Source organism: Ceratotherium simum, chromosome 40 (genome assembly GCF_057802395.1).
Source record: "Ceratotherium simum simum isolate JZ-2026a chromosome 40, ASM5780239v1, whole genome shotgun sequence".
NCBI lineage: Eukaryota > Metazoa > Chordata > Mammalia > Perissodactyla > Rhinocerotidae > Ceratotherium > Ceratotherium simum.
Genome location: NC_141939.1, coordinates 3,758,502 through 3,774,192, shown reverse-complemented (window position 1 = coordinate 3,774,192; position 15,691 = coordinate 3,758,502). Strand labels below are relative to the sequence as shown.

At 56.9% G+C, this 15,691-nt stretch overlaps 1 protein-coding gene and 1 pseudogene across 2 annotated transcripts; one reads left to right on the top strand and one right to left on the bottom strand.

Annotated features, from left to right (window-relative positions):
* The window catches only part of LOC101401253 (S-phase kinase-associated protein 1 pseudogene), a 61,432-nt pseudogene extending 59,085 nt beyond the window's left edge, over positions 1 to 2,347 (bottom strand).
* Positions 2,010 to 15,639, top strand: GPAT2 (glycerol-3-phosphate acyltransferase 2, mitochondrial). 2 transcript variants are annotated; one of them, XM_087426152.1, is made up of 23 exons: positions 2,010 to 2,035; positions 4,828 to 4,898; positions 5,074 to 5,200; positions 5,334 to 5,447; positions 6,144 to 6,217; positions 6,643 to 6,747; positions 6,982 to 7,110; positions 9,528 to 9,627; positions 10,017 to 10,150; positions 10,456 to 10,555; positions 10,651 to 10,863; positions 11,218 to 11,337; positions 11,505 to 11,587; positions 11,931 to 12,049; positions 12,782 to 12,852; positions 12,927 to 13,185; positions 13,275 to 13,423; positions 13,592 to 13,669; positions 14,183 to 14,314; positions 14,397 to 14,517; positions 14,621 to 14,686; positions 14,932 to 14,987; positions 15,326 to 15,639. In XM_087426152.1, exons 3-23 carry the CDS (start codon positions 5,138 to 5,140, stop codon positions 15,440 to 15,442), a joined length of 2,403 nt encoding a protein of 800 aa, XP_087282278.1. In that variant the 5' UTR covers positions 2,010 to 2,035; positions 4,828 to 4,898; positions 5,074 to 5,137; the 3' UTR covers positions 15,443 to 15,639. The 2 variants fall into 2 exon arrangements, with proteins under 2 accessions (XP_087282278.1, XP_087282277.1); XM_087426151.1 differs by lacking the exon at positions 15,326 to 15,639 and having other exon boundaries at positions 14,621 to 14,941.
* Positions 15,640 to 15,691: the final 52 nt, after the last annotated feature.

Here is a 15,691-nt window from a genome sequence, read left to right as displayed (position 1 = left end):
ATCTCTAAAAGTGACTGTGCTGAGCTCTCGGACCTGGGGTGTATCTCAGAAAGAGGCCCTTTCCTCCACCCCCCTGGTGAGCCCCAGAGAGAGGGGCCAGAGCCCCCTCACCCAGATGAATGCCAGCCTAAGTCTTCTTTTCCAGATGCTGTACAGCAGGAAGGCCCATCGCATTCAGGGAACACCGAACCCCAACCACAGGGAGGGCCTTTGTCCCTCTGCGCCCAGGGAGTCAGTTACATGCCTCACGGCATTCTGGGTGATGCAGTCTGGCCTGAGCTCAGGGTGAGGCTCCCGAAGTCCAGTCCAGGTTGGGTGGGGCCAAATCCAAGTGAGTTTCTCTGTTTCCCCCAAGGTGAGGGCAGCAGGAGTCAGTCTGCACTGCAGCCAGCCTGCAAATCTTGCTGCACGGCAGCGCAGTGTTTTCTGCGCGCTGCTTGAAGAAGAACACACTGAATCCTCTGTACCTCAACTAAGTTCCACGCCTGAGAGGTGATGCTTCCTTTTAAATGTTCAAATTGCAGCAAACAGCAAAAACAAAACATTTCTTCCAAAGGAGCAACATGACTGAGGACAAAACTCTGCTATATGACAGACCCGGTCTCTGCTGTCACAATCTGTGTAACTTTCCAGTCCGAAGCATCTGTTTTGGGTTACTTCTCAGCATTAAATCTCCCTGAGAAGGAGAGGTGGGGACCTAATGAAAACTTCGAAACTCAACTGCCTATACAGCTCTTGTTCCCAGAAAAAAGGGGCATCAGGTAAATTCAAGTCTATACTCTTAGGAGGCAACTTACAACTTCTAAATAAAGATGGTTTTTTTTTTTTCAAATCTCAGGGTCTAGTTGTGGCCCGTGTACCCTGATACAACAGAAAGGTAAGATGGGGGGACAAAATGGATTCTGCAAGTGCTGAAAGGGCAGTGCAAACCTGTGAGGTGAGCAGACATCATAAACATACGGCCTGGGTAGATGGACACAGAGTGGCACAAAGAAGGTAGAGAGATGGCTACAACCTGGAGAGGAGGGTGGGGGCAGTCACATCAGGGGTGTTGAGTCAGGGAGAAGGGAGAGATGTGAACCAGTCTTCTGTTCTTGGGCCCAGCCAGACTCCAACGTGCCTTTGCTCATGCAGTGAGCATGATGTGTCACAATGTTCTGAAACTGTGGAATTCTCTGGCGTGTCAAGTGGGCTTATTACACGGGGAGCTATGCAGGAACAAAGCACAGTCATTCTATCCTTCATTTATTATATATGGCCTGCCTACTACTTGCTAGGCCCCTGCTGGATGCTGGGATCAGTCAAAAGATGAAGGAACCAATAAAGTCTTAGTTCACCTGGAGCTTAGGGCCGAGACAGCAGTTGCGTATTAATCAAATAACCACACGAATAAACAAACACACTGGTCACAGGGCCAGCTGAAACCCAGGTACTTTATGACTGCAGCACGTCCCTGACTACGGTCTAGAGGTCTTATCAACAGAGGAAAGGACACTGGGGAGACCTGACTTGTTTTTCATGACCCCAAACTGGCTTCTGGTGATTCTCTTTCTTTTCTAAGTGTTCCCAACTCACAATCTGGCAGGACCCTAAACTCTAACATGGCACCGTGTGTACCCTGGGAACCTCTTTCATTAGAACCTTCCTGCGCACGAGTCCTTGTCCAACCTCTGGTACCCCCGGGTCTCGCGGACATCACCAGGGACCCCCACGCATCTGTGGCGTCTGCCTGGATGGCGAGCAGGGGCCAGCACACACCGACGTGGCGAGGGACACGCCACATGCTGCCACGCGGAGCGCACATCACCCCGCCCACACAGGAAGGCCAGCCAGCCCCATGGCGGGGGTCACGTGTTCACGCAACGCGCACCGCGGCGTGGGGCGGGGCGCCACGGGGGCGGGGCTTCGGGCCCAGCGCGCGTCCCAATTGGCTATCAGGGCTGCCTTCCTAACGGGCGCGTATAAGTTGCCGGTCCGCGCCTTCCGGCCTGGCGACTGGGCGGCAGCTTTGGCGCGAGGTGGCGGCAGGTGTGAGGTGAGACCCGCGCAGGGCGCTCCCGTTCAGGGACAGGTCAGACCAGGCCCAGGATGGGCGAGAGGCCGCCCCGCTTTGGGAGCCGCCCCGACGGCCTTTGTGGGAGCTGGCGGGGACTGGACGCAGCAGCGGCCCTGTCGCCTCGTTGCGGGCCTGCCGCTTCAGTGGGCCCCTCTGAGGGGTCGGTGGTCTGGGGGGCAGCTTTGCTTGCTCCTTGGCCTCTGTCACCCTAGACCCGGGGCGGGTGTCCAGGACGACGTCTGACCCTGCCGCTGGGGCCGGCGCCCTGTCGTCGGTCTTGGGGCCGCTCATGGAACGTTTGCTGTGGTCTGCTGAGGGACGGAGTTCTGAGGGCCCCGGCTCGGGCCCAGGGGTGAAGAGGTCACGCTCAAGCTGTGGTTCTTCGTGGGAGCGGACATTCCAGACAGGGGAGCGGGTGTGGCTGGTGTCCTCTGATCAGGGGCTGTGAACTCAGATGTGCGCAGGCGCCGGCATCAAGCGTGACTGAAGTGGTGGTAGGTAGCGAGGCACCTGGTGCGGGCTACAGGGACGGTGGCCACCCGGCTCCGGCCAGCTGAGGCCCTGGGCGGTGCGTGCCACAGATGCCGGGTCTCGGGTTTTTTCTTTCTTCAACAACAGCCGCTGGAAACCCTTTTGTTTGGCTGAAGAAGATTAGCCCTGAGCTAACGTCTGTGCCAGTCTCCCTGTATCTTGTACGTGGGTCACCGCCACAGCATGGCCACCAGCGAGTGGTGTAGGTCCTCGCCCAGGAACCCGGCCTGGGCTGCGGAAGCGGAGCCGGTGAAGCTCAACCACTAGGCCCGGGGGCGGGCCCTGTAACCCTGTTTTTTCTTGTGAGGAAGATCAGCCCTGAGCTAACATCTGCCAATCCTCCTCTTTTTGCTGAGGAAGACTGGCCCTGGGCTAACATCCGTGCCCGTCTTCCTCTACTTTATATGGGACGCCGCCACAGCATGGCTTGACAAGCGGTGCGTCGGTGCGCGCCCGGGATCCGAACCTGGGCCACTGCAGCGGAGCGCGCACACTTAACCACTGCGCCACCGGGCCAGCCCCAACCCTGGTTTTTTTGTGTAACAAGCTCTCTAGTTATAAATGTTGATGTTAATTTGACAAGTTCTGGAATATCGTATGGCCAAAGAAAGTGCGTAGGTGAACCGCATTTGGCTCTCAGGACGCCGTTGTGTCACTTCTGCTCTGGGTGTCCTGAGGGAGGGGGCGTCCAGGCGGGAGCTACAGACTGACAGAGATCCCCATTTTGGCGGCTTGGGTGCTGGAAAGATATGTCCCAGCATCGACCTCTGGGTTGTGTGAGCTGAGTGGTTGGCCAGTAGGTGTTACCCCTTGCCCTGTCTTTTACTCCCCTTTGGGGTTAGCACGGATCTGCTTGGGGTTAGATCTTTTTTTTTTTAATTTTATTTATTTTTCTATTTTTTTCCCCCAAAGCCCCAGTAGATAGTTGTATGTCATAGTTGCACATCCTTCTAGTTGCTGTATGTGGGACGCGGCCTCAGCATGGCCAGAGAAGCGGTGTGTCGGTGCGCGCCCGGGATCTGAACCCAGGCCGCCAGCAGCGGAGCGCGCGCACTTAACCGCTAAGCCAGGGGCCGGCCCTGGGATTAGATCTTGAGAGTGGGGATGGTCTGAGGCTGGGGAGCAGACATGCTCCTTGCACAGCAGGCAGGACTCCCCAAATCTCAGCCTTGGCATGGGAGCTCCCTGTGCCAAGTGTCTGTGAATGGGGCTGTGAGAACGCCTTCAAAGTAGGAAGTGCTTTGGGATGAGTCCGCCAGAGCTTGTGCACTGCAGGAACCGTGATCCTGGCACCGCTTGGCTTCATGGTTCTAGCATGTACAAACTGGGGGGAGGAGGAGAGAGCCTTAGGAATTCTGGGAGAGGAAGTGACAGTCAGTCTTCTGGCACTTCCTGGGTCCCTCCTCTGTGCAGGGCGGACTGCTGGGCATACAGAGTCAGTTGCAGCCCTTGCCCCCAGGACACTTGCAGGTGATGTGGGGAAGTAAAACCTCGGTTCTGGAGGAGGCTCCTTGCCCAGCAAGCTTGGGCTGAGGGAACCAAGGAGAGGAGAAACGCAGAGGGCGATCCAGAGGCATCGTGGACTTAGAGCCGTGGACAGAATTTGATGGGATGGCAGGGAAGGGAGAAGGTGCTGCAGATAGGCATGTGGATTGTGTGGTGGGGGAGGATAACGTAAGCAACTGGATCAGCCTACTGATCAGGGATCAGGGTAGAGGGGTTTTTAATGCCCAATTTCTGGGCCAGGAGGGCTTCAGTGCTGTTTTATGAAGATAAATGTTTGTTAGTTCAGGGGAATATTGTGGTGGGAAGGAGGGGGCTGAGGAGATACCAAGTGGGATCTTGTGTGCCAAGTGCTTTGTAAGAGGGAATCAATTGTGGAAAAGTCTCTCTTGACCCCAACAGATGAGCATTCCTTGGGAACAGGTCTGTGTGGCATTTCTCTGTGTTCTGACCCTCCAACTGTCCCCCATCTAGTAGTGGGCCCACATTCCTGTGACAATTGAGTGGATAAAGGGCGGTCTTCTGGTGCAAAGGAAAAGAGCAGCTGAGCAGGAACTGGTGGCTTTGTGGCGATGGTCCTGTTTGCCTTTGGCAGTCTCATACCTCCTTCCTGCCAACACAGCCTTGTTCTTTCCCTCTGCACAGAAGGGGTCTGAGTCTCCAGTACAGCCCCCGTCTGCACTAGGAGATGGGAGGGTGGGTGTTGATGGTAAAACAACCAATCTTCTTCATGTTAGCCTCAGGGAACCCCTGATCTGGACACTGGAGACCTTTTGAGGACAGCTGGCTCCTTGGTGGGACCAGTCAGGTATGGGTTTGGGGCTTTGATCTGAGCCAGCCCCCAGGTTCTGGCCCAGTTTCTCATCACTGCTGGCCTGGGTGTTGTCCATCTGTTCTGGGGGTGGGAACTTGGGGGTTACCTCAGTAAACCCTGGTTGTGGCCCAGACTCCAGTACCCCCTCCATCCTTCTACCTCTCCCCAGGTCAAGTTCCTGTGGAGAGAGGGAGCAAGGGAGAGGTGGCTGGTTCCCGGATCTTATAGACCCCATGGACACCGTTTTGGAAACCAGACTCCAAACTCAGCAGAAGAGCAGCCAGAATGGCCAGGAGGTAGTGCTGCCCCTTCCATTCCCAGAACACCCTCTGCCCTCCCACCTCCCCTCATGTGCCCCTCACTCCTGGAGCCTCCCTCCCTCTGCCAAGGACTTTGAGTCCTCTCATCTCTCCCTGTTGCTCTTTCCAGACCAGCCTGTGGTCCTCAGGCTTTGGGATGAAGCTGGAAGCTGTCACCCCATTCCTGGGGAAATATCGCCCCTTTGTGGGTCGTTGCTGCCAGACCTGCACCCCTAAGAGCTGGGTGAGTGACATAGGGCTGGGCCTCACCCTGACAAGCTTGGGGTAGCTTGGTTCTGGGAACCACAGCTCTGGGAAGCAGCTTCCTTTATGTCTTTCCAAGCTTGGCCCTCCCTTGCCCACCTGCCTGCTCTTGTCTTTCAAGGGAATGGATGCACTGGTGTTGGTTGTGTTGTTGGCCTGGGGCTGGCTTCCAGGCCTGGGAGGGCTGGGTAGGGAAGTGCAGAGGGGCCTGAGAGGAAGTAGGGCGTGGCCAGAGGGCTGGGGTCTATGCCTGAATGAGTCCTGTTGTTCAGTTTAGGGGACTCCGCCCACTCAGAGTCACTCAGCACCTGCTTAAAGACCTCTTCTGCGTTCATGCCATGTGCTGGTGCTGATGGGACCCATGGTTCTGGTGGAGATCTAGGCTTCATGTTCTCTGTTGTTAATTGGAGAACTTCTCGGAGACTTTAATATGCTACCCTTCAAGAGGACGATTCTGTTGAGAATGCAGCCCTTCCATTTTGACCATGGAACCCTTTTCCTGAGTGAGCTTTAGGATAGGGGTCAGATCTTTTGGGAAACGCTAAGCTATAATCCTATCTCCTGGTAGACTCAATAGTCCATCAGGCAGAGACCTCAGGAGACAGAACACGGGCTTTCCTTTGCTGGTTTGTGAAGGCCCCCCAAGGACATGCTGTCCCTGCCCCCTTTCGGGCAGGAGTCCCTCTTCCACAGAAGCATAATGGATCTAGGCTTCTGCAATGTGATCCTGGTGAAGGAGGAGAACACCAGGTAGTGAGAGCTGGGGGATGGGCAGGGTGGTGGGCAGGGTCCTTGGGAGCAGGGCTGCTGGGGCCCTGCTTTGTGGTGTCATTTTCTTCCTCTGATGGAAAAAGAAGGGCTCCTGTCTTTTGCTCCAAAGCCATAGGCAGGGAGAGGTAGCCTTGGAGCTCTCCTAAAGTTCCCTCTGTGAGCATTTATAGATTTCCCACTGTGTCAGGCCCTGAACCTGTACCCCACTCAGTGGGGAGAGGGGTGGGAATGGGGCATAGACTGACGGGTTCTTCCTTTTCCTGCTCTGTGATAAGCCAAGCTCAGGTGTTCCCAGGCCGTGGGACTGGGGTGTGATCCCTTCCCGATGGAATAGTCCTCTGTGGACCCTAGTAGGGGATGGGCCCTCTGAAAGATCTTCCCCCTGCTCTGGGGGCTGTGTCCAGGTTTCGGGGCTGGCTGGTTCGGAGGCTCTGCTATTTCTTGTGGTCACTGGAACAGCACATACCCCCCTGCCGGGATGCCCCAAAGAAGATCATGGAAAGCACTGGGTGAGAAGGCAGGAACTGGGGTCTGGCTGACACTTCTGGGATCCTTGAAGAGATGACAAAGGCAGGGATGGTTGAGAGGACTGGCTTCTACAATGTTAGCTTTGCCTGGGGCTCTTCCTTAAAGATGGAGGGTGAAGACTGGAAGCTGTGCCCTGGGGAGTCTGTGGGGCTGAAGGAAGTGACCTGAAAGACCTTAGGCAGCCCCAGCCTGATACCGCTCCTCCCATATGACAGGGTGCAGAACATCATCTCAGGGAGGGCCCCAGGAGGGGCTGGGGAAGGCCAGGTGCCCAGCCTTGTGAAGAAGGAGGTACAGCGCATCCTGGACCACATCCAGGCTCCGCCCTGCCCCTTCTTGCTCAGGTAACTCCGTGCTGCGGGGCACTCGTCCCTAGGCTGAGGCCTCTGCCCTTCTGGAGAGTGAGTGTTGACCGGGCTTGAGGAAGGACTGGACTTCCCTGCTGGGGAGCCAGATGGTGTGTTTACCAGAGGGCCTCAGGGAGCCCCTGATCTGGACACTGTGAGACCTTTTGAGGGCAGCTGGCTTCTTGGTGGGACCAGTTGGGTATGGGGTGGGGCTTTGATCTGAGCCAGCTTCCAGCTTCCAGGCCAGTTTCTCACCACTGCTGGCCTTTGTGTTGTCTGTCTGTCCTGGAGGTGGGAATTTGGGGGTCACCCCAGTAACCCCTGGTTGTGGCCGACTCCAGTACCCTCTCCGTCCTTCTTCCTCTCCCCTGGTCAAGTTCCTGCGGAGAGATGGAGAGAGGCAGAGGTGGCTGGTTCCGGGATCTTATAGGCCCCCATGCTTCCTCTTGCATTCATCCTGTTGTCACCTGTCCCCTCCCACATTCATCTGGCACAGGGCTGAGCTCCTCTTAGATGCAGGGCTTTAAGATGAAGGGGTGCACAGGTCATAGTGAACAGAGATACACACTGCTGCAAGAAGGACAGAACAAGGGCTAGGACTGAATACCTGGAGGGGAGGAAGAGACTTGTAAGCCAGGGACGAAAGAGGGGGAAAGGAGCCAGCCTTGAGGGGGCATGGATGGGAGAAACAGCGCTGCCAGAGGGAAGAGCATGAGCTATGGCCGCAGGAAAGGGCCAGGTTTCCTCATCAAGCTGATGTGGTTGGAAGCTGGCAAGTAAGGGAGAGAGTTGTTGGAGATGAAATTGAGAGGTGGAAGGGACCAGATATGCAGGGCCATACAAGAAGTTTGGATTTGATTTCTAAGTGCAGTAGAAACCAATGGAAAGATTTTAAGCAAGGAATGATAACAAGATTAATTGGGGTCAAGAGCAGAAAAGAGAAGACTGTTTGAGAGGCTGTTTTGTTAGTCCAGGTGAGATGTGATGATGGCTTGGATGGGGAGGTGACAGTAGAGGTTGGAAAAATGGATTGAGAGACCAATGTGAAATTAACAGGACACACTGATGGACTAGAGGGTGGGGGTGGGGGCAGTGAGGGCAAAAGGGAGAACTCACAGGAGAGCCAGCTTTCTGGCTGAGCACCTGGTGGTGTGGACAGAGAGGGCAGGCTTGGCAGAAGTGGGTTTGGCCCACAAAGGATGTTTTGGATATAAAGAGTTTCAGATACCTGACGTAGTGGTGGAGACACTGAGGAGGCAGCTGCTTATATGAGTCTGGAGCTCAGAAGAGAGGTTGAGGCCAGTGATGTACATTTGCAAAAGCTTTAGCGTATAGATGATGTTTAAAGCCAGGGGAGGAATGAGTCACTGAGGGAAAGAGGGCGCAGGGCTGCGTGTGTCGGGCTCAGCTGTCTTGAAAGTGCTGAGAACTCAGCTGAGCAAGGATAAGAAGTAGACGTTCTTGGTGACCTTGACTAGCCTTCCACGCGACAATTCTTTGACTTTGTTGGCTTCCAGTCCTTTAGACCTGACCACCTTTATATCAGCCATCAGCCCCATCTGTCTCCTTCCTCCTGGTCTAGCTTTGATTCCAGGGCCCATCATCATAAAAATGTCCTAGTGAAGAAGTCACTTGGACACAACTGGTTCCATTTGAACCCAGCTACCTGCCTTCTCTGTACCTAAGCAGCCAAATGTTGCTAGAGAAAAACACACTGGCTGGTCCTGTTTTCCTTTATGAGTGTGATTCTCAAAGGGGCACGAGACTGTGATCCAGACTGCTCCTCCTCAGCCTTACACATTGTCACCTGATGCCCCCCTCTCATGCTTCCTGGAGGAATAGAAGCTGTCAGATGAGGACATGCTGCTTGTCCACCACGTCTCCATGCTACTTTCATCTCCACTTCCATCCTCATTTAAAGCCAGTCCCCCTATTGGGCCTCTGGACCAGCCCTCCCTAGGGACTTTGACCCCTTCAGTTATCCCCTTTCCTGCTTGTATCACTAACTCCTCCCTTTTTATTTCACCTTTCCCAGCAATTTGCAAAGACCAGACCAGGTTATGCCTGGAGAGAGTCTTGGTCCTCTAATCTCCTTTGGGGTAAATGGAGGCAGGGAGATGCTCTGAAGCTGATGTGAGGCAGCTGCACCATGAGGTCTTGGGAGAGTATCAGCACCTCACAAGCATAGGCTCTGGCGTCGGGCCTGCCTTCCAGTCCCAGCACCACCACTTCTTAGCTCTCTCTACTGCTCAGCAGTTTCTGTAACCTCTCTGAGCCTCACTTTCCTCTTCTGTAAAGTGGGGACAGTAATAGCGCCCACCATAGAGGAGTGCTGGGAAGCCCTCTGAGATGCTGTGGGACCCTGCCTCATGGGCGGTGCCCTAGCACACCTCAGACTGGGTGTCGCTCTCCAGGCTGTTCAGCTGGGCACTGTTGCGGTTCCTGAACTGCCTCTTCCTGAATGTGCAGCTCCACAAGGGCCAGATGAAGATGGTCCACAAGGCCGCCCAGGCGGTAAGGCCCACCCTCCATTGGGATGGGGATGGCGGGAGCAGAGGAGCAGAGCTAGGCCGAGCCCTAAGTTCGGACCAGCCCCTTCAGCTGCTGGGAAAAATCCACTGATCTTTGACGACCTTCTCTTCGTGTCTCACGGTCCTGCTCCCACGGGGCTTCCTCTAACGTCTTTTCATCATGGTCTTAACAACCATTACGTCAACGCATTACCTTAAAAGTTGTCGACAGAGCTCCTCTACTTTTGGGAAATGTGCTCAGAGGAAGAACTGCTCAGCTGAACCCTCCCTCCCACTGGGGCTGCCCTGGGTCTGGAGGCGCAGGGTTTCAGCTCCCTGTGTCTTCAGGGTGGGGGTCGGGTTGGCACTTCCCTCTGGCTCTTCCTGGAGCAGGGCTCGCCGGTTGTCTTCCTCTCTACCCACAAGTCACTCCTGGATGGGATCCTGCTGCCCTTTGTGCTGCTTTCCCAGGGCTTGGGCGTGCTCCGTGTGGCTTGGGACCCCCGTGCCTGCTCCCCAACCCTCAGGTAAAAGCCTTGTACCCCTAGACATACATGGGAGAAGTCCCCAGGCTGGGGCAGGGATGTGTGGGGATGTGCTGGCAGCAGCTCCCCCGAGGCCCTCTTGCTAGCCTCTCTGCTCCCAAACCCTCTGCCATCCCAGCCTGTGGGCTCAGATGGAGGGTCAGCTGTGGGCCCTAGGGCCATGCCTGGACTCAGGGTGTTCAGGCAGGACCCAGCTGGCCCTGGCTGGGCTGAGGCTCTCACTAGCCTTCTGCTTCATCCCATCTCCTGAGCCCCTCCCTTCCCTCATCATGCCCTTTGCCCCACAGAGCTCTGCTGAGGAAGCTTGGGGGACTTTTTCTGCCCCTAGAGGCTAACCTCCCCCTGGACAGTTCTGAGGGAGTCCTTGCAAGGGCTGTGGTCCATGCGGTGAGTGGCCCAGTGGTTGTGTATGGGGCCAGGCCAGGGTACAGGGCCTGTTGCTGCTCTGGCCTTGACACCTGCCTCCTCTACCTACCTTTCAGGCTATGGAGCAGCTGCTGGTCAGCAGGCAGCCCTTGCTCATCTTTCTGGAGGAGCTCCCTGGGGCCCAGGGGCCTCGGCTGTCAGCCTTGGGCCAGGCCTGGCTGGGACTGGTGGTGCAGGCAGTCAAGGTGGGCATCGTCCCAGATGCTATGCTGGTGCCAGTGGCCGTCACCTATGACCTGGTTCCAGATGCACCACGTTACGCACACCACGTGAGGCCCTCTTGTTCCTTGGGACTCCACCTCCATCTTTTAGACACTGTCTCCAGAGAGGAGGCACAATATTGTGTCCTGTGGCTGAATCCCCCTTAGGGCTGGGGTCATGGAGGGGGTGCAAAGGAATTCTGCCCCATATAATCATCATTCTGTGGCACCTGCCAAGGCTGTTATAGTCACCCTCTCATTTCTTCCTCAAAAGACCCAGCTAGGGAGGGATTTCTCCTGTTTCATGGGTGAGAAAATGAACTTGGAGAGATCATGGTCATGTACCAGTTTGGGCTGAGATAAAGTTGAGCAGAGAGTAGTGCCCCAAGCGAGCTGGTTCACTTGGCCCCTCCTTCCCTGCAGGCCTCAGCCCCACTGGGACTGTGGACAGGAGCTCTGGCTGTCCTGCGGAGCCTGCGAGGCTGGGGCTGTAGCCGCCGGGTCTGTGTCCGTGTGCAGCTGGCCCAGCCCTTCTCCCTGCAGGTACGAAGCCTGTTGGGTAAAGCTGGGAGTACCTGGGTCTGTCTTGGGACTTTTGGCAGCCTGGTCCTCAAAGTCACTGCAGGGATAGCCTTGCCTACCTCAGGTGGGCTGTGTGCAGGTTTCCTGGTGGGCCAGGGCAGGCCACCTAAGACCCTTGTCCTGGGCAGGAATACACCATCAACGCCAGAAGCTGTTGGGGTAGCAGGCAGACCCTGGAGCAGCTGCTGCAGCCCATCGTGCTGGGCCAATGGTAGGGGCAGGGGAGTGTGTAGGTCTCGGGGGCAAGGCAGGCAGTCCTTTGGCCCCAGCTTGTGAGCTGGCACCCTTTCCCCCATACCCACAGACTCATTACCAGCTCTAGCCTTGCCTCAGCAAATATCGTTGGGTCATCTGAAACAGTGCCAGGCACCCCTCCTTGCTTATAATCTGAGTGTGGGAAATGGCAACCGTGGAAGGGGCTGGGCTTACATGAGCCATCCCCTGCCCTGGGGCTGGGATAGGGAAACACCCTCACTTTTGAGAAAGCTCTGGGTTTCCCCATGACTGTTTTTAGATTTGGTTCCTTCATCCTGTGATCTGTCTCTCTATCCCAGTACTGCTGTCCCAGACACTGAGAAGGAACAGGAGTGGGCTCCAGTAACTGGGCCCCTTCTGGCCCTCAAGGAGGAGGACCAGCTCCTGGTCAGGAGGCTGAGCTGTCACGTCCTGAATGGTGAGGGGTACTAGGTCTGGGCCTATTGGGGGAGGGTCCTGAGCAGTCCTTTCTCTCTGGGTTGGCCAGTTGTCAGGGCCCTCCATTCCAAGTGGGTTTCTGCACCTGACTCTCCCTCCTGTGTGGCCACTGGGATACGTGAAGAGGAGTGGAACCCTCTTCTGCCCCTGAGGAGCGGGGCAGTCAGGCAACACGTGAGGGAGCCAGTGAGTGAGTGTACTGACGGCCTCCTGAACCACGGAGGGTGAGCTGTGCAGAGGGCAGATGCCTGGTTCCAAGCCACCTACCCTAGGTCACACCGGCCCTGCTTCGGGCTCATCATGTCACCTCTCTGAGCCTGGTCTCCTTAGCTGTAAATAGGGGTGATGTTAACAGAATAATGCATGCAAGGGACTTAAGACAGTGTCTGGCACAGAGCGGGCTCTAACAAAATTATCATTACTATCTTCTCAAGTGCCCCTCTGTGGCAGAGACTGTGTTGGCGGGTGGGACTCTGACTGAAAGCCTGGCTCTCAGTACGTATTTGATAAATGCCAGTTCTCCACTGGGAAGGGTGGCACCCAAGGACCAGGCCTGCTCTCCCCTTCGCTGGGGTGGAGTGTGTGTGTGGTGTGCGAGGCTGCTGCCAGGGAGGCAGGGGAGGAGTGTTCTTGGCCCATACTTGCCGAGTGATGGAGGGGCCAGGCTTCTGGGCCTGGCCCCTGACCAGCATCCCCTGACCTCTGGCCCCAGCCAGCGTGGCGAGCTCGGCGGTGATGAGCACGGCCATCATGGCGACACTGCTGCTGTTTAAGCATCCAAAGGTAGGGCACAGTGTGGTAGGGGGCTGGGGGGACAGGGTGTGGCCCTTTTGCTCAGCCCCTGCACTGCCCACCAGGGGGTGTTCCTGTCACAGCTCCTGGGGGAGTTCTCCTGGCTGACCGAAGAGACATTGCTGCGCGGCTTTGACGTGGGCTTCTCAGGGCAGCTGCGGTGCCTGTTGCAGCACACACTGAGCCTGCTGCGGGCACACGTGGCTCTGCTGTGCGTCCGCCAAGGGGATTTGCTGGTGGTTCCACGGCCTGGGCCAGGCCTCATGCACCTCGCACGCCTGAGCGCTGAGCTGCTGCCCGCCTTCCTGAGTGAGGCCGTGGGCGGTGAGTTCCGAGGGCTCAGGGTGGGTGGGATGTGTCTAGAGGTAAGGGGAATAGCTTCCTTTCTCACGTCTGGCTGCCTCCTCCCCCAGCCTGTGCTGTGCGAGGGCTGCTGGCAGGCAGAGTGCCACCTGAGGGGCCCTGGGAGCTGCAGGGCATTGAGCTGCTGAGCCAGAACGAGCTGTACCGCCAGATCCTGCTGCTGCTGCACTTGCTGCCACAAGACCTGCTGCTGCTGCCGGTCAGGCCTCTCCCACCAGCTGAGCTTGGTCCTGGGCATCCCCCTCTCGGTTGTAGGAGGGGGCCTATGCTTGCCCAAGCCTCCTAAGACCTCCTGAGGAAGTAGGTCTGCCTTGCCCTGTCATTGCCTGGCTTTCCTGAGGCCACATGAATGCTTCTTTCTCCCCAGCCTTGCCAGTCTTCCTACTGCTACTGTCAGGAGGTGCTGGACCGTCTCATCCAGTGTGGGCTCCTGGTTGCTGAGGAGGTAGGCAGGGCAGCTGGAGACAAAGCCCCTGCCTGGGGCCTGGCCTCCTTTAGCCTCCCACCCTGAGTGACAGCTGCCCTGGGCTCCTCCTCTGCCCCACGTGTGCTGTGGGGGTGGGCAGCCCCCTTACCCAGCAGACAGGGAAGCCTGGGTCCTGCCTCTGCCAATGTCCACCCTCAGATCTGGCAGACCACATGTGCCCTGACCCATGTGTATCTATCATGACAGGACTGGACAAATGTACCTCTGAGGTTCTTTGCACACCTCTCGTCCCCCACATTTCTTGTCCACATGGCTGTGGTCCTTGAGGGTGGGTGCCCACTTCCCTTCACCATGCAAGTTGGCTCAGCAGGTGCCACGGTCTGGCATGGCCCCGGGTGTCCTCTTAGGCTCCTGAGGCCTGCTTTTACTGGTTTCACCTCCATGTGCCTGGTCAGCCATGTACCTGGCTGGGGGGCTCAGAGCTGAACCTTGGCCAGCCTGACAGGGACCAATGGCTCCCATGGTCCCTAGACCCCAGGCTCCTGGCCAGCCTGCGACACAGGACGACAGCGTTTGAGCGCAAGGCTGCTGTGGAAACCGAGTGGGGACTTCACTGATAGTGACAGTGATGACTTCGAGGAGGCTGAGGGCCGGTACTTTAGGGTGCGTTGGGAAAAGCCACCAGGGGAGGGAGGCAGTAGGGAGGCAGTGGGAGCTGCCCTCACCCTGATCTGTTCTCCTCCAGCTCAGTCAACAGTCGCGCTGCCCCGACTTCTTCCTCTTTCTCTGCCGCCTGCTCAGCCCACTGCTCAAGGCCTTCGCACAGGCTGCCGCCTTCCTCCACCAGGGACAGCTGCCTGATACTGGTGAGACCTGCACTTCTCTGGTGTCCTCAGGGAGAGGCTGAGAGCTCAGGGCAGGGGCTTTGCCTGTGCGGGGCTCCAGGCCTAGGTCTTCTCTTTCCCACAGAGTCAGGCTACACGGAGCAGCTGTTCCAGTTCTTGCAGGCCACTGCCCAGGAGGAAGGGTTCTTCGGTGAGTCCCAAGTAGCCAGCCCAGGCTCTCAGGAGGCAGGGGAGGGTTTGCTGGTTGCTGCTGCCCCCTGCTGGGCAGTGGCAGCCCAACTCCAGGAAGGACGGCTGCAGAGTACAGGAGGGCCTTCAGGTCCAGTCTTGAGCCCTATCCTTGGGTGGTTACTTCTTTCAATAAGAGAGAGAGAGAAGCCTGTGCCCAATGGCTCTCTGCCCTCCCTATAGCCCTCACTTCTTTCTTCCCTCCAGAGTGTGTGGACCCAAATCTAGCCATCAGTGCTATCTGGACCTTCAGAGACCTGGGGGTGAGAGGGGCCAGTCTCGCCATTCTCCTGTCTCCCATCCCCAGTCCCACCCCCTGATAAAGCTGCTCAGGGAAGCCCAGCTGTGCCACTCTGGGATTTACCCAGTGTCTCCCAAGAATAGGTGTGATGGTAGTTGGAGAAGGTAGGATGGCTTTCCTGCCCCTCTTGGTCTCCCAAACCACTGCCTCATCCTTCGTCCAGGTGGGTTACTGGGAGGAGTTTGAGAGGCAGCATTTGCGCTCAAACACTGAAGCCTAAGGGGCCAGAGGTCTCACTGCAGTTTTCCGGGGGATGGCACAGCCCCCATGCAGTGCTCACAGCCTTTCTCCACGGCCCAGGTACTACAGCAGACAGCTAGCCCTGCAGGCCCCGTGCTCCACCTGTCTCCTACGTTTGCCAGCTGGGACAATCAGGAAAAGCTGGAACAGTTCATTCGGCAGTTCATTTGTGGCTAGAACTGTGAGGTGGAGCCTGCGCTGAGACATCTCAGCCCTAGAACGCAGCCGTGCCCCGGGGCCAGAAGACAGAGGAGGCTGCAGACCCTTAGCTGGACTATAAAATCTTTGAGGTCTGATTGTCCCTTGTTGTCTCTTGCTTTCTCCATCCTTTGGTGTGATAAATGAAGGGACTGGATGAGTCCTCTTTTTCCAAGCCCAGCAGCGTGTGTGCGTGTGCGTGTGCGCTCTCCCTACCCACCCCATGAG

Coding starts and splice junctions, on each gene's coding strand:
- GPAT2 (XM_087426151.1), top strand. CDS start 5,138: ATGGACACCGTTTTGGAAACCAGACTCCAAACTCAGCAGAAGAGCAGC. Junction 6,218..6,642: donor GTGAAGGAGGAGAACACCAG/GTAGTGAGAGCT, acceptor GGCTGTGTCCAG/GTTTCGGGGCTGGCTGGTTC. Junction 10,151..10,455: donor GCCTGCTCCCCAACCCTCAG/GTAAAAGCCTTG, acceptor TTTGCCCCACAG/AGCTCTGCTGAGGAAGCTTG.